This window comes from Bidens hawaiensis, unplaced genomic scaffold (assembly GCF_021521415.1).
Source record: "Bidens hawaiensis isolate Kalapana, Puna unplaced genomic scaffold, B.hawaiensis_p1.1 tig00028645_1, whole genome shotgun sequence".
NCBI classification, from domain to species: domain Eukaryota; kingdom Viridiplantae; phylum Streptophyta; class Magnoliopsida; order Asterales; family Asteraceae; genus Bidens; species Bidens hawaiensis.
Window position 1 is genome coordinate 92,749 of NW_027494693.1, and position 18,274 is coordinate 111,022.

Consider the following 18,274-nt stretch of genomic DNA (forward strand, 5'->3'; position numbering starts at 1 on the left):
ATCAATAACCTTCCGCCATGGGACAGTTATCAATAACCTCCTGCCAAAATAGGCTCCGCCATGGGACGGTTATCAATAACCTCCCACCAAAATAGGCTCCGCCATGGGGCGGTTAACTATAACCTCTCGCCAAAATAGGCTATGCCATGGGGCGGTTATCAATAACCTCCCGCCAAAATAGGCTACGTTATAGGACGGTTATCAATTACCTCCCGCCAAAATAGGCTCCGCCATGGGACGGTTATAAATAACCTCCCATAAAAATAGGCTTCGCCATGGGATGGTTATCAATAACCTCCCACCGCATGGGACGGTTATCAAATAACTTCCCACCAAAATAGGTTCCGCCAAAGGACTGACCACATCAACCAACTGCCAATAAAAGGTTAGAGCGTAAAGGCAACCCATGTTAGTCCAAAGTTCCCCTTATTTAAAAAGGACAACAATGGACTGGGGGACTTGTAGAGGTGGGGTACTAAACCCATCCTTAAACACATAATTTATACGACCGCCGGTTATAAGGGACAGGCGCGCCATGCATAAGCCACGGTGCCGGAGCGATGAACAACATGTCCTCATATAATAACATTCTCTGACACATCGGGATTGAGAGCGCCAAAGATCTCCAAGAGCATGGGGCAAAAAGGAAGGACATTCATCGAAAATAACACCCGGCCAATTAGAGATAAACAACAGATTGTCAATAGTACTACATAGTACGACATGTCGACATCAAATGGCCATGACGCCCATCAACTCCCTAAAACACACGTGCAAGGGACATGATTGGTGGAGAGCCTGACATGGCAGTTGGTCATATCCTCTCCCTCTCCTCTCCAACGACTATAAATACCGACCTACCTCCAAATGGAAAAGGATCTGGCATCTAATACTCTCAACTCTCTTTTAATACTTCTTACAAATAGTATACTGATTCTCATGCCGGAGGGTGGTTACGAGAGGATCCCCCCCCCCCATTTCCCTCGTAACGAGCTCACACTGTTCTGTTTTGTATGTGTGCTACTCATTTGTGCCAAGGAGGAATATAACCCAGCGTGGGAAATACTAGATCATCACCCTTGGACTAAGCAATTAGACCTAAGAGGGGATTTCGTGTTTCTTCAGTATAATAATTACATAATTACTCTATGATGTAAGTACGTAATTATTTTACTTGTATATCTACTTAATTCTCACAACTAACACGTGAATTTCAATTATACGTTGACTTTCCTCACGTATATTATTGTAAGTATGACATGATTTGATAATGTTGTTGCCATGGCTTGCTTTGTTAACCTAGAAGAAATTGTTATGCTGTGAAGATTCAACATGACTAAGATCATGCTTCATGTCATCATGTGGATCTTACGAAATATAACAGGATCGGTGTGTTATTTTGCTTTAGTGTTTATATGCTTTGTTCAAACTATATTTTGCTAGCACATGTACAATAAAAACTTAATAGTGTGTCTTGTGATAAATTCAAAAAGAACATTATACTCAAGAAAATAACTCTACAAAATAACCAAGTTGGGAAACTTATTTAGATACTGAAATTGAATTTGAGTTATTAATAAATCTGTGTAAAAGTTAAAACTCATCCAAGCTGTTGATCATAGATTAGTTCTTCTTCCATGGCTTAAGTATCGAGAGAATGATCACGATAGCGATCACGAGGAGCAAAGTGATACCGATCATCATACACTTTCGTGATCTCCTTTGTAAGCTCTTAGCGGTCGTTAGGGCATCTGCACCCATGTGTACGTGATCTACTGCATTTGCGACCTACATATAAACAACATATATTACAATAAATTATTTGTGCTCTTATCCTTTAAATGAAATTGTCATGTTTTTGTAAATAACATTTTGTAAACAGTAATTGTGGTTTATTGTTTGAGGTCTTCCTTTACAACAGAAGTTATTGTAATTAGAAAATGTAGGAAAATAATTATTCTCACGCTTTATTAAAAATAAAGTAGCTTCACAAGTTATTTAATTAATTTGTGGTTAAAGTGTTAAACATGTCATATACATAACACGGATATAACACGTGTATTTGCGAGTTGACATGAACACACCCTTTTACATGAAAAAAAATTATGAATTGTTTTGTATATGTTAATACTTTAAATTTTAGGTTTACGTACTAATTTGTTTTCCATAGCATTTATGTATAAATTATGACAACCAATTAAGAGTTTGGTTGCAAAAGCCGATAGGTGGATCCTAGGCAGCCGACTGGAAAGTTGGAGGTACTCTGCCTTAATCAATGAGTACTCGGCCTTAGTCGGAGAAGCTTTTAGTTCAATGGCATTCTGAAGCGAACATACATATGTAGTATCGGCTTTTACCGACATTATACAATTTTACGTTTTATGTTTTTCAAACCTGGACACTTAGAATAGGACGGAGGGAGTATTATTTAAAAAAGTCCAGGTCTTTTACCAATCAAAGGAAAACCCGTTTTGTTATTTAATAACCCAATTCCCTCTATTGTTTAATTTATGTTCTAGATACAAAACAAATTTAAAGCAACATGGACCTATATAAGTTGGTTGTGGTTCAATGGTAGAGCATTTACTTTATAAGTGAGAGGTAGGGGGATCAAACCTCACTACCACCAACTTATATGGGAGATATGAGGGATGACCCTGGCTTGCCAGGCTTCGAGTCCTGATCTCACCCGGTTTTACCGGCTCCTCGCTGTCGTGCCGTTTGGCGGGCGTGGGGGTCGGGTTTTATACGGTGAATCCCTCAACAGGTGGACCGCTAAGGGCTCCGTCAGTCCGGACTAGTGGCCGGCTCGGGCTACCTTTAGCCAATGGGGGCCGCGTACGGGGTACCCGGCGTTACTTAGTTTGTCGTTCAAAAAAAAAGCAACCAGGACCTGGGACTTTTGTTTTTTGTCTTTCTGATTTTTGAGAGGTGTGAGCACCCGATTAGGCGTACCAACGGTGATTGGAGTGAGTTGGCTGTTTTTCATGAATGAAACTTTGAACGAAGATGTGTTTTTATGAAATATGATGTTAGTTTATGTGAGATTTGTATTTAGACTTTAATAAATTAGATTATTTTGTTTAAAATAACAGCTTAATATTTCAATCTATGAGCCTATTAATTATAGTCGTCTTTCTTAAAACTTGAATTTTAAAGCTTATGGAAAAATTTTATAAAAGAAAGTCAACAAACCTTGCAAAAGTTTATTTTTTTAAAACGTTAAAATCCGTGAAACCGCTCAAACTGGTAATCGGTTTGGTTTCACGACTAGTTTTTTCTTTTACTTTCAATCATTCAGTTTAAAAAAAAAAGTTAAAATGTAATGAATGGTTTGATTTACAGTTTATGCCGAAAACCGAGCCAGGCCGTGAGATTTGTGTAAACGTAAACCTGTAAAAATTTCATATTAATTGCATTAATTTCTTTTCTTAAGGAACTTGAGTTTAATCAAAAGTAGGATTGGAACCCGCCGCGTTGCGGCGACTTGATGCGAATTCAATCGGTATTGGTTAAGTTCGTCACGACACCAACACTAAGTCAAAAATATATATGTGAACGCCTGATATAGTGTCAGCACATGTACAGCTTATGATTAAAACAACACATATATACAGTCAGATTCGGTCATGTTCATACCGGTACCGACACTAAACTAGAAACATAAATTAGTACACGTATAGCTTATATTACAAAAAATATAATATATGTAAAATGATGTTTATTCGGTTAGCAAGATATGAGTGTTGTGGCGGAAAATTCAGTCGGTATAGATAGATTCACCACGGTACTAGAACTAAAATCTCAAAAAAAAATTTCGAAAACTTAACATATTAAAAACACAAAAACGACAAAACACGGGCGTTGCAGCGGCGAGTCGACACATCCGGTCAGTACCGGCTAAGTTCATTATCATACTAGAATAAACATAAAAGATAATTTTGTTATTGGTTATGTTCCTTACGATACGATACGGAACTAAATCTAAACGTAATTTCCTCAAATTATTATACATATAAAACCAAAGGAAATAAAGAAGAAACTTTTAAAAATATTAACAACCTAAATATTCAAAGACAGCCCACCAAAATTAAAATAATTAATAGAGATGTATACCAAAAGCAACGTATAAAACCAAAGGGAAAAAAAAGAAGAAACTTTTAAAACAATTAACAACGTAAATTCAAACACAGCCCACCCAAATTAAAATAATTAATAGATAATTAATAGAGATGTATGCCAAAAGCAAATGTTTCGAACCCGGGCAACCATTAACACCAAGAAGTTTCAAAATCAATTTTATTTAGCCAACTTCCTATTCTTGGCAGCTTTGTTGAAACAATGGAACAAATGTTATAAATACTAAACAATTGGTTTCTAAAAACTGGTTGTGACACCAACCATTGATATATATATATATATATATATACACACACACATACACTAGCCAAGTGCTCGCGCGATGCAGCGAAATATGCGACCGATGTTGGTACGCTCGTAACCTTGGTACAAGCGTAACTCGACAATGGTATGCCTTTAACGTGGCATCAGACGTGTAGCCGGTCTCGGTAAGTGCATCACACAATGCCTAAATGCGAGTAACCCGATATGTATATACAATATCATCCGTGTAACGGATGCCTGAACGTGCGTTACCGGTGACAAAAATCAAAAACCAAAGATGAAATGTAAAGTAGTTTCAAATAAACTGCTTTTTAACACAATCTGTTTTGACGTGAAACTCGTTTTGACTTAGTTTTAACCTGAAGCCCATTTTTTACCTGAACCCATCCCGTCCCAACCAAATTAGCCATCAGCCGAACTCGCCCGACTCATTGTTGGTACAAACTGGTAATCACGTAATATGTTAGTTTTAAAACTAATAAACTATAACAATATCATACTCAAATTAAATAGAATAAAATGCTCATTTTTTATGGTGTAATTGTTTTTGAAAAAATATTAATGTGTGAAAAAGTTATGGTCATTTAAATGTCGTCGGGGTAGTTTGTTTAGAATAAGGGGAAAAAGTGTCATTGTTATTCAAATTAACAAAAGTTAACCAAAACTAAAGGGTAAAAACCGTAACTATTTAAATAAAATTATAAAAACGTGATATTTAGAATTACAAAGACTATTTTACCCTTCTTTAAGGTAGTATCATATGCTTTGTGGGTTGTAAAACTCTTAAAAATTTGCTCTTAATTTTGCCCATGGGATTCTCTTTATATATATACTAGTCAGGTGCCCGCGCTATGCAGCGGAGTACGTGCACAAACCGATGACGGTGCGTTCGTAACTCGATATTGGACGCGTAACACGTGCAAAGCAAGTACGTGTGTAAATGACAGTTGAGCATGCATAATCGTCACCTGAATGCATGTTACATGCTTAACCGACTTCATGAGTGTAACTCACGTTGATTACTTGTGCGTTATGTGGTGTTGGACGCTTACCAAGGTTGAGTAATGCTTGTTACGTGGTGTTAGACACGTGTTTATCAGGTATGGTACGTGTAAACAATATCATCACGGAACTAATGCCTAAAAAATGTACAACAATTTCAAATAAATCGATTTTCAAACCAACCCGTTTTGACCTGAAACCCATCTGGACCAGACACCTTTTTAACTCGAAAACCGTTTCGACCCAAGACATGACCCCTTTCGACCTGAACCCATCCCGACCCGAACCAAATTAACTATCTTTTGTATTGACATGTTCCGACTCTAATTCATTTTGACCCATGATTCGAACCGCCCGACTTTACCCATTATCGTTACAAACCGGTAATCACATAAATGCTAATTTTTTTAAATTAATAAGCTCTAGCAATATCATACTCAAATTAAAGAGAATAAAATGTTCGCTTTTATAGAATAGTTTCCTTAAAAAAATATTAAAGTGTGAAAAAGTTATGAACGTTTAAAAGTCGTGAAGGTAATTTGCTTTAAAAAAGGGGTAGATATGTAATTATTATATAAATTAACATAATGTTATTAAAGTTAGATGGTTAAAATTGAAACTATTATGTAAGAAACTAAATGTATTATAAAGACAACATTACCCTTAAAATTTATTAAATCTATGCTATGCATTATCATATAAAATTCAAATCGTGACAACAACTAAAGTGTGCTAAAGACCTAATTATGCATTATCATTTAAAACTTGATATTTAGATAATTTATCTTTTTCACTGTAATTAAAAACATCATTTCAGTTCATTACAAATTTGTATTTTATTCAAACTCTTTTGAATATTTTTCTTATGCATCTACGTGCCCAATTATTCTGTAACCCAAGTTTTAAGTTGGCTTCTTATACATATTTTTAACGGATTCTTTTATATATATTATGCATTTTGAATAGAAAACCCAATAAAGCCCAAACAGTTAGTAACAGTTCGGCTTGGTTTGCTTTTTAAATTTCAATGGTTCAGTTTGTTTTTAACAATAATAATCTGTTACTAATGGTTGGTTCATGGTTTGACCTATAAATCATAAAATGGGACCGTGACCATCTCTAGTTATTCCTTTGAAATCGTACATAATTAAAATTGCCTTTTATTATGTCAAACGATCCAAACCGGATATCTTAAAGGCGGTTGTTAGAAATATGAGCGTTGAGAAATACTGACATAGTAGGCATAAAAATCTTAGTAATGTCTGATGACGTTGGTGTATTTCTCTCAACTAAGTAGTGAGGTTTCGAACTTTAGAATTTTAGGTGGATTTTAGGTTATGTATAATTAAAGAGTGTGCATTGAGATCCTATTAAAATAAAATTCTATAATTTATTCCCTTTTTCAGAAAAGATAGCTAAAATGAGAATGGAGGTTGTGGGTTAGATAAATGCAGAATTTTGATGTTATAAAAAAAAAAGAAAGAGAAAACAAGAATGGATACTCCACCAACATGTATAAATCAAAACATGAAAGAACAAAAAGACCATTTTAAGCAGTGAAAAAAACCTTCGGTCGTGACCATAGACCACAGTTAACAATCAAGTTAATCTAAACTTCAAAAAAATTGTTCAATAAATGTTATAAAAATGAAATATGATATAATCATACCCACTTGCCATTTTATAACAGAAAACATGTCAAGTGTATATATTAAAAATATATATAAACTGAAAAGGTGAAAATGATGGTCTATGTTAACCATCATAAAATGACTATTTATAAAAGTAAATTATTTTTAAACTATATGATATAGTCATATATAAATATAAACGACGCCAACTTAATTACTAGACTACATCCAACGCTTCATCCTTAGTCGGTCCTTGCCTGACACGGAGGCCACATGCCAGGCATGCAGTGTTGAGGCATAGCCATCCTTGGTGCTCCATCCTTAGGCACATACGGATTGTGTGGTAGTGTTGGGGGTAAAATGAGTATGTGGGAAGCATGAGTGAAAAGCTATTATGACATGGCATTTGGAGAGGAGGGTCGTAATGTAACAGGCAGTCTTAAAATGCTTGGGCTACGTCACACAAGTTACATGACACCTAAAGTAATTAATTTACCCGACATTTTTCTAAATACAACACTATATGTATATGTATATGTATGGAACATAAACGGAAAAAAACCATCTATTAACTATTTGTGATGGATTAAGTAAAAGCTTGAAGTGAACTTGATCGAAACTAAAGAACATTTAATAAAGCTAAAGCCCGAGTTTTATATACCGAGGGTTTATTGTGTTCACAACACACAAGTATACAAACCTATTATTTAATTAAATACTATAACATTTTCTTTATAAGATAAATATATATATATAGTTCTGATAAGAATATCTAAACAATAGAAACTATGTTATATAAAGAGGTGTTTGAGATTTGCTTATATTAGTTAATAATTTATAACTTAACTTTTAATTAAAAAGTAATAATTTGAAATTACCTTTTGTGTAAAAGAGAAAAGCTAATAAGTCATACATTCGTGACTTATTACTTTTTTGGAAAAGTAATACGGTGCTAAAATAAGGAATTCAGAACAACCAAAAAAAACCATAATCATATGAATATAAAAATAACTATATATGTATATAGATAAAACAATTAAAAAATAATAAAAGAGCTTAGCTCGAGCTCTAGATATAGAACTTGAAGCGAGTTGAATATTGTCTATGTTAAACAAGTCGAGCTCAAACTTGAGTCGATGACATGGGCAGGGGCGGACCTAAAGTGAATGAATGGGGGGCAGCCGCCCACCTTAGAAATTTTCTTTTTAGTGTTATATATACTTTAAAATCCCGAACGCCCCCATAAAAGTTTTCAAGCGCCACTCTTGAACTTTTGAAAGCATTGAATAAAAAGAAAAGGCTAAGTTTTGATTGATCTGAAAATTTTTCCGGCAATGAGGATGAGTAAGCAAACCTGTACCTTCCGTTAACAACGAAGAAGATGATTTTATTTACTTAAAACTTTTAAATGATAATAAATCTGACCAAAAGCTACCCACATTGTTAACTTTTTATGGTCAAAATGATTTAATTATTTATTTATTTAGCGTTTCCTTTTATCCACTATTTAAATCTGATAAGACCTCTCATGATTTATTTATTGTCACATATTTTAGGTTTTGTTATTTTTTATAAGTTGTATAAGAATACCTCTTCTGATTTATTTATTCTTCTAGTTTATGTTTTGTTATTTTTTATAAGGTTTATGAATATATATATATATATATAGAAAAACAAAAACATATTATACTTTCTTATTCTTTAAATAAATCTAAAATAACACGAAAATATGCTAACTCTATTATCAAGCGTTGTGCGTTGATTATTAAAATAGTTACCAACATACGATTTTGAATTTGAAAAACAAATTATTTGACGTAAATACTTCATCTATCTATTTCACATTGATAAAAGAAACTTATTATCATATTGTGATTCTTACCGATTAAAACTTTCTAGTTTCGTCACTCATGCATCTATGCGTATATTTTACGTACTTTTGTAAATTATATGCAAATTTGTTTGATCATCTTTTTTTATATGACCAGAATAGAACCAAAACGGAAAAAGTTTATCGCATTACAATAGCCGAACGACTTCTAAAATATTCCGCCCCCATGAAAAAAATTTCTAGGTCCGCCACTGGGCATGGGTGTCTAAAATCTTTGTCTGATTGCCAAAACCCTAATATTATATCGCCGGTAAAAATATAGTTTTGTCATTTTTGTAATTATACTGCTGCATCAGTTATTTATAAAACGGTGCACACCAGACATGTAAGTGTGTTAAAAGTGTCAAGCTCCCCTGCCACTCTTCCATGGATTAATAACAGCAACCAAAACTATTGCAATTATAACCAACAACAAAATAACTGCAATACACATGCATTTTCGACTCTTGATCTGTAGTTTCTTTGCGGTTTGTAACGCACTTGTCCCCGATTGGACATGATCAACGGTATTTGTTACCTGAATCAACGTGGGAGATAAATGGTCCGGGAAAAAGGTACACCTTTTTTTGCACTAGGTACAAATGACTAAGCATAGGATAAGTTTCATATTGCATTATTGCTAATAGAAATGACATTTAGTGCTTTCCTTCGAGCTTAGTTTGACAAATCCGAAGCAGTGTACACGTACCGTTGCACAATGTACAAGTCAACAAAGCATGTTTGATCGGATTTGCCATTTATGACCACGAAAAATGTTTTATAGATCAAAACTGTACCTGGCTTTCGATATTATCCAGTAGATCTCCTTGAGCTTCTATAAGAACCGCCATATCAAGGTATATCTAGCAATGTCAAGAATTTGGTCAGCACATAAGAACCTCGGGTCAACTATCGTGTTTTTGTTGAATAAGTTACCTGATGTAACTCAAGAAGTTTTTTTTCGATTTCCCTTACGGCATCGTGCCTTTCTTGAATTTCTTCTAGCGTGTTTTGGACCTTTAATGAAACCGAGTTTAATGAAAAAAATAAAACATTTTCGTACGTTCACATTATATTTAAATATAAGGACCGAATATGTAACAGGCATACCTGTCCACGACCCATTTCTTTCATTGCATTTTGGAAAATCTGCTCACTGTTTCCGGTTTCTATAAGGTTGTTGATGGTCTATAGCATAAAATTGACCGATACAGTAAATATAAAAAACACACAATAAGTTATACAAATTAGTTTTGAATTTGGGTTCACCTCTTCATCGGGCCGGGTTCCCGTAACTGCAAAATTATTAAAACTTAATGGACCAAAATTGTAGAAACCTATATGTTTGACTCTAAAAAGTTAAATGTTTGACTCTAAAAAGTCAAATGGTTTTCCCGAACCTGTAATAACTCTTCTTTCCACGACTTCACGGTATTCGTCATCAATCTTTCGTCTTAAAGTCTGAACACGGTAAAGACATACATTTTTCATAACATCGGTAAGTAAGTAAGTAAATAAGTAAAAGACCGAGTTATAAGATGATGATTTATACCTGAAATTCGGTCATTATGTCACGAAATCTCTTGGTCAAAGCACTGTAAATATAGAATGAAAAACAAGCTTATACGACTCACTGAGTCAACTCACGGTCGAGTCAGCTAGTGACCGTTGAATTATGAGATTATTACTTTATTATATTGAAAACCAATTATTATCGAAACTTACTTTGTCATATTTGTCCTGGAGCGGTCAACGCCAGTCCCTGGCCCACAACCCGGTTTTTGTCGGTTGGTGAAGTTCTGCGGGCATCGTTAGATAGAGCATGGATTAAACGAAATGAAAAGGCCGTAGAGGTGACAATTTAGATTCATTTACTAGGTTGGTTTAAAAGATTACACTCTTATCTTTGGTCAAATACATATCTATACTTACTATATAATAAATAAAACTTTCTAATGCCACATGTCATCACCAAAATGTTTCATACAAAATTTGCCCTCCTCACTCTCATGTTAAATGCACTTTTCTTTCTTATTAAGGTTTTAAATCTATTATATATTAATTAATTAATATTAAGGTTTTGTAAGAAATGATATTATTAGATAAAGAGGCAAGATTAACTTAAATTTAAAGTTTTAATAAACTTTAATTTATTAAATATATATGATTGTTTACTAAATTCCAAATTTTTTTCTTTCAAACCCTCTCACGGGGTGTGTTTGATCAAGATAAACTAGTGGATGTTGCATCCTGATGAAAATGTATTGGAAAAGCCCAAAGCAGAGTTTGACCTGCAAGCTAAACAAGGGTTCTCGTACGAAACAGTGAATGAGATCATGACAGCACATCGAAAGAAAGGGGTTGAATATCTTGGTAAATCAGAGATCGATCTCTTCGTACCAACTCGTTAAACACTCAATTGATGCTGTGGAACGGAGAAAGGTCACCAAAGAAACAAGGTAGATTGTTTGGGTATCAAAAGAAAGTCCTTCGGTGGTTGGCTAGGTAAGCGCCCTGTAGTAATAGGAGTACTTATGAACCCTGTAGACCATCCACATGGGGGTGGTGAAGGGAGGGCCCCAATTGGTAGAAAAACCCACTATTGTACCGCAATTGGTGCATTGATCTTTGCAGCGTAGTTATGAACCCTGTAGACCATCCATATGGGGGTGGTGAAGGGAGGGCCCCAATTGGTAGAAAAAAAAACCCACTATTGTATCGCAATTGGTGCATTGATCTTTGCAACGTTAATGCTTTTTGCTGGTTGGTTTCATTATCATAAAGCTGCTCCAAAACTGGCTTACCATGTTCTGAGGAGTTGGTGTCCAGTTATGCTTAAGTGTTGTATATATGTTTCCTCGAGCCATATTTTCTAAACGAACTAAGGCCAACCCAAATTGCTCTTGTAAAAGATCCGCGTTCCACTTATTGAACAGGGTTCTATGGTCGGTCCGTGACCCCTGGATGCCGAAGGCGTCCTTGGGGTAATCTCGTAGTTCCTATGGGCTCCTAAGATCATAGAAGCAATGCTGCAGAAAAAGAAGATTTGTTGCAATGTAGCTCCATAAGAACCATAAATAGAAAGACGTGAAATATAAGCAAAAATAGAGATTTTAGGCACAATAGAAAGGAATGCTGTAACCGGGGTGGGTGAACCCTCATAGATATCAGGTACCCACATATATAGAGTCAAAAGAGATATGGAATCTCTTTTACACATTTAGATGAAGCGAAGGATTCGTCTATACCATCGGTAAAGTTTGGAAGACCACGACTGATCCTCAAAGGGAATGAATGCAAAAAAATAGCATGTCGTATCAATTAAGAGTTCTGAGAATATTTTATTTTTTTCGGCTCAAGACAAGCCTTCGTTTAAAGGGCAGATTTATAGAACTTTTCAATGAGATAGTGCTTATTCAACTCTCTCAAAATGGAATCTATTCCAAACATATATGCTATGGTTCCTTACTTCGACAGGGTACAGATATCTAAAGTTTTTATTTTTAGATATTTTTTCAGTCTTATGACTTTCGTTTGGGCCATGGCGGCCAGCGCTCCTAAGATCATATAAGCTATGCTGCAGAAAAAGAAGATTTGTTGCAATGTAGCTCCATAAGAACCATAAATAGAAAGACGTGAAATATTAGCAAAAATAGAGATTTTGCGCAATAGAAAGGAATGTTGTAACGGGGGTGGGTGAACCCTCATAGATATCAGGTGCCCACATACACCGTTAAAAGACCAATTCACTATTGATGTATTCTCAGAGTTTATGTTAATTTCAACGAGCGAGTTTCTTTAATTGGTTAAAGTATCAAACATGGTTCGTGTTAAAACAATTTATTTTTAGAATGAGTTTCGGTCACAGGTTGGTTTAAAAAGTAACCATTTACAACTTTTTTTTAATTGATGATTTAATTAATCCATCATTTATGTTAAGTTCATTACCTTAAAAATTCATAAAAATATAAACACTAGACTGCATGTTTTAATTTTCAGGTGGATAAGACAACTTTTCTTTGGAATACAGATGTTAGACATTAACACACTATTAATAGGATGAAAAAATGACTCTATATATCTTTCTACTACTGAAAATTTCAAAAATATAGATCATTTAGTGAACGAGTTGTACTTGCACCAAAAAATGAGGTTATTCAAGAATTTAACAAACGTTTGTTATACATGTTTCCGGGAGATGAGAATTTTACCAATTTTCAGATGATATCTATCAAACATAAAATGATACGTTAAAAGAAAATATTATTTTCCGATGCTTTATATGGCCTCATAATCTAAGGTTGGCAAGTCATAGGTTAGTCAAGCTGATGTTGAAGTGATGTTGCTTAATTTATTAACTAGAAAATTGATCTATGCAATGAAACTAGACTAAATATGAAAATACAATATGATAACCGTGCTATAGAAGCCGAAATCATATCCTGAAGTAATATTGGAGCTCATACTTTTATTCTTAAAAAAAATCCTACACCTTTAGATAAAATAATTAATTTCAAAGAATGAAATTTTCACTTTATTTTTGTTTTGCAATGAAGATTGATAAAAGCTAAGGTCAATCATTATAAATAGTTCGTTTGTTTTTTAGACAATTTATTTTAGCTTATTGTTAGTTATGTGTTGCATTCTCTAGAGTTAAAAGCAAAAACAATGTCAAACTACTATATTTTAAGATAGAAAGTAAGGTACAAATTAAATTACAAATATCGTGTACAAAGAAATATTTTGAGATTCATGAATTTTGTAACAACTTTTTATTTCCATATTATGTATTGTGTAACTTTAACTACCATACAGTTTTTCTTTATATTTGATGAACATATTTTTTATATTTTACATTATGTTATTATTTTAACCCGTGTGCTACACGGGTAGCTAAGCAAGTATATAATATATGTAAAAAGGAAATGACGAGGTGTTTATATAGCCAACCCAACTCAACCCAATGTGTTTTCACAAAGCCCAATGGACCCATAACCAGGCCCGGACGTTTAACCAACTCCAGAAATAAGTAGGGGCATCAACATTCAACGAGCCGATACTAAGTATGACTAGTTAGTATTTTTTCAATGAGCTCAGTTGGCTTTGACTTTTTATTATTTATTACATAGTTATATATATATATATATATACATTAGTTTTTATCCCCCGTATTACGGGGGCTGTATTTCTTTTTCGTGTCTAATATTCATATATTTTTGCATTTTAATTTTATTTATTATAAAAAAAGTTAATAATATACTTAGGGTTTGATGATGAAATAATTTCACAAATAACTGACATGTTATAACCCGTTTAACTATGAGTTTGGTGAGATCCATGACCCGCTTATTTTTATACTATAAAATTGTTTCTTATTATAAATAATATATTTTTCTTAAAAAAATGAATATTAATATTTACTATATCCCAATTTTATAAGATTTTCATATCAAATACTGGTGAGATATATTTTTAAAATAATGAGATGTTATAACCCGTTTAAGGTTATTTGGGTATGGTGAGACCCATACCGTGAATTCGGGTAAAATGCATGAGACTTCTTCATTTACAAATAAAACAATATGGTGGCTTGAGTAAATGTAAGAAACAACCATAGAGTTTTTAAATGTTTTATTTATTTACAGGGTTGTTTTATATTATTTGTTTATAATATTTATTTATTTTTTGAATTATTATTTTTTATTGTATGAAAGTTAATAATATATATATATATATATATATATTATATATATATATATATATATATATATATATATATATATATATATATATATATATATGGAGAAAGTGAATATAGGGCTGTTAGCATGTAACCTTACATGCGAAACCATCAAAACTACGTCGTTTCAAATAAGAGTTTCCAAAATTAATTCTATTCTTTTAAATGCTTGTTTTCTTCCATTAATATTACATCCCTATTAATCATACCCTCAAAAGAATTATCTCAAGGATCATCGATCATAAAAAACATCACAGTTTATAGGAAATGAATATCAAGTCAATTTAACCTAAAATTTCACTTTTATTGTTAGTTCTTTTAGTTGCTTTGGAGTTAAAAAAAAAAACCTTACCTATGAATTTAACTTGAAATTTCGCAGGTCTATGGTAACTGACTTTTCAATTTTATTCATAACATCGTGGATAGGTTTTGCATCTTTGTGCTTTTAGTAAATTGATATTAAAATAATCATCTATGAAGATAAGCCTTTTACATTTCTTTCCCTCTTCCCAGATGTAATTAAAAATAACTAATATATAATCTAAATCAATGAATTCTAGTCAAAGTAATTCATAATAAAAAAACATAATTTAATCTTTTCATGGCATTATTAGCTATTACGAGAACAACAAATTCGAATATAAAGACGATGATTCCGAATCAGGGATGCAGTAATAATGGAAGGAGACAAGTATTTAAAGAATAAAATCAATGTTTTTTTGGAAACTCTTATTCGAAACGACGTAGTTTTAATGGTTTCGCATGTAAGGTTGCATGCTTAACAACCCCATATATATATATATATAATATCTTTTTTAAATAAATCATATATTAATCTTTAGTATATCTCTACTCTATAGGATTTTTATATCAAATATTTGATGAGATTAGTTTTTAACTTAATGAGATGTTATAACCCGTTAAATAAATATATGGATTTGATTAGACCCATACCCATGAATATTTCGGGTCAAATGCATGAGAAGCCTCCATTTAAAAATCAAGGAAATCTGGTGACTCCAAAAAAAGGGGGAGCAACCACATCGCGTCACGTAGGATTTTTAAGTTTTCATTTATATATTATACATATATATACACACATATATATATATATATATATATATACAAACACAATTTTAATATATTTATAACTATAATTTTATATATAACAAAATAAAAATATTTTGTTAGTTTGGCATATCTTTATATATATTAATATTTATTACGTTGTACATTATTATTATAAAAATTAAAAATTATTATATACATATACAAATAATAGGCTTGTTTAGGTTGCGAGGCTAGCGAAACTCAGTATTTGAAGCTTTTTCTCAAACTCATTTGTTAAATGAGCTCCACCAAAAGCTTGGGATTGGGCTCGAGCTCAAACTCATTCAAGTTCAACTCGATTTAAGTTTTTAGCAAGCCAGTCTCAAGTACCTTATGAGTTGCTTGACTCGTTTACACCCTGAGAAAAGAATCATACGGTCATACCTCTTTATTGACTGTTTCTATCTTCGATTTTATTCCACGAGCAATCTTCCCAACTTCATCAACATCTTTCTCCATACGTTTCCTTATAGCTAAATCCAAGTAATCAGGATAATCAAATGACTGAAGGATCAAAATCAATCACAACAATAAAAAACCAACCTTTCATGGAAGATGCTTTTGTCACAGATTTTGATTCCTCGTTAGAATCCTGTAAAGCCGATTATCAAGATTTCATGAACTGCATTTCACTTATTCAAATGCCGTTTGTGAGTCGATAAATGTTTTGTTTTCTCATACCTTAAGTTTTTTCAACAAACTAGAAAGCTTATCCACTTGCTTCTCGATGTCTTGTATCTACATTTGGAGACCAACGGTAAACTATGGTATAAAATGTCCTATGAACTAAAGGATGATAACAAATTAGTATACCTGCTTGTTAAAAGATTCCATTCCCATGTCGTAATTACTTCTTGGAAGTCTTGAAGTCATCTGAACATCAAGATCAATTGGAGGATGCTTTCGCGCATCACTAGCAAACGATTCCTAAAAGATGGAAAATTTACAATTATAAGCAAACTCGATAAGTGAATACCCTAAGGCCCGTGACCAGAAACAAATATTCGTTCTAGCCATAATTATAACAATTTTGAACCCAACAAAAGTATTCATTTGGTGAGTTTGTTAATTAAATATTAAGCCCCACTGAATTTTGAAGACATCTCAAACTTAACGGTTTGAACTTTGAACCAATTAAATCTTGTAGTTTGAGTTGTCAATCTTTGGCGTCACTCTCTTTCTTTCTATGCTCAAGTTTGAGTTTTGAATATTTTTCAAGTTTTGATCTGTTTTTTCTAATTGATCAACATATGGCAATTTATAAGTTATAAAAGAAATGGACATGTTTTCATTATTTATATTTTATGCCTGAGTCTTTTTTTTCTTTAGCTATCAAGATTTAAACCAAAACTTTTTTTTTCTTTTGAACAGCCAAACTATTATATAAACACCCAGGGGATCGAACCTCACGCATTTACACAAATATCACCCGCAACAACCATACAACAAAGACTAGGACACAAGTTCATAAAATATAGCAATGCAAACATGAAAAACCATACTTAAAAAAAAAGAATAATACAGTAATTAAAAACAATTCTGAATTAGTTTTTTTTCTTTATTCCTAATCACTGTCGTAAGAAGAATATGTAATACACCAAATATAAGTTATATTAGCCGAAGAACATGAACACAAGAAGAAAAGAATATCAAAAAGTTTAATTCCATTCCCAAAAGGCCAAAACTGTATTCAAAACCATAACATGAACAAGCATCAAAACCTTTACAAAATACAAAGAATCACCATAACAATATCACAATTACTGAATATGATCATGAATAAGTAAACGAAGCCCGAATAAGACTAAACTAAAAAAATAAGATGTAGAATCAAACTTACACTTAGCAAATCATTCATGGTGATGAGCTAGCCAGAGAGTAAAGTGATTCGGGGGGTTAGAAAAAGAAAACAATTAGCATTGGATTGGTTATATTATTATATATATACGTGGGGTTACTTTGATTGCACAGGTGTCCAATGTTGTGTCTTTGGCCGGCGAAAAAAGAAAGAAATTAATGTAATGTAATATTGGTTGTTGCTGATTTCATACAAGGTAAGAAATACCGTTGGTTACTATATAGAGATGCTTTTGTTCTTATTTGAAAAGGGCGAGAATATCGAAAATGATTTTGGACCCAGTCATATTCTTCTTGGGCCGGTTTGGCTGGGTGAGAATTTTCCAATGTGAATTATATATATATATATATATATTATCAAAGTTTTGTGATGCATTAGCAAAAATTGGGGAATCGCAGCAAAAATAGGGTATCGTACATATCCTAGAGCCTCAAAAAGTGGATATTAAATTGATACGGACGGTGGCCGGTATAATTTGATAGTGAAAAATCAATGGAAAGGCTTCGCCCTTGCAACCATACATCGTTTGAAGTTCAGGGATGAATCCGACCCAAACCATATGAACTATCAGTAAATTATTTCTATTTTTCTTTTTAAAAAAGCACTGATGGAGCCATGCAATTTTTAACTTTTTATTTATTTTTCGTTCATAAAACTAA

The 18,274-nt window shown here is 33.0% G+C and overlaps 1 protein-coding gene across 2 annotated transcripts; it reads right to left on the minus strand.

Annotated features, from left to right (window-relative positions):
• Window positions 1-1,527: 1,527 nt before the first annotated feature.
• LOC143577489 (syntaxin-132-like) lies at window positions 1,528-17,661 on the minus strand. 2 transcript variants are annotated; one of them, XM_077061309.1, is made up of 13 exons: window positions 17,598-17,661; window positions 16,571-16,684; window positions 16,439-16,495; window positions 16,301-16,349; window positions 16,142-16,230; window positions 10,633-10,706; window positions 10,460-10,502; window positions 10,308-10,368; window positions 10,177-10,202; window positions 10,018-10,095; window positions 9,844-9,924; window positions 9,705-9,770; window positions 1,528-1,788 (listed from the first exon to the last, which is right to left on the minus strand). In XM_077061309.1, the coding sequence occupies exons 1-13, from the start codon at window positions 17,613-17,615 to the stop codon at window positions 1,624-1,626; spliced, it is 921 nt and encodes a 306-aa protein (XP_076917424.1). In that variant the 5' UTR covers window positions 17,616-17,661; the 3' UTR covers window positions 1,528-1,623. The 2 variants fall into 2 exon arrangements, with proteins under 2 accessions (XP_076917424.1, XP_076917423.1); XM_077061308.1 differs by lacking the exon at window positions 1,528-1,788 and adding an exon at window positions 9,250-9,445.
• Between the last annotated feature and the right edge of the window lie 613 nt (window positions 17,662-18,274).

Bases quoted from the DNA above. Each gene is read 5' to 3' on its own strand.
- LOC143577489 (XM_077061308.1), bottom strand. The intron at 10,707-16,141 runs GTATGACCGTAT...CGATGCCCGCAG, and splicing joins TAGAAACAGTCAATAAAGAG to AACTTCACCAACCGACAAAA. The intron at 10,096-10,176 runs GTGAACCCAAAT...TTTATGCTATAG, and splicing joins GAACCCGGCCCGATGAAGAG to ACCATCAACAACCTTATAGA.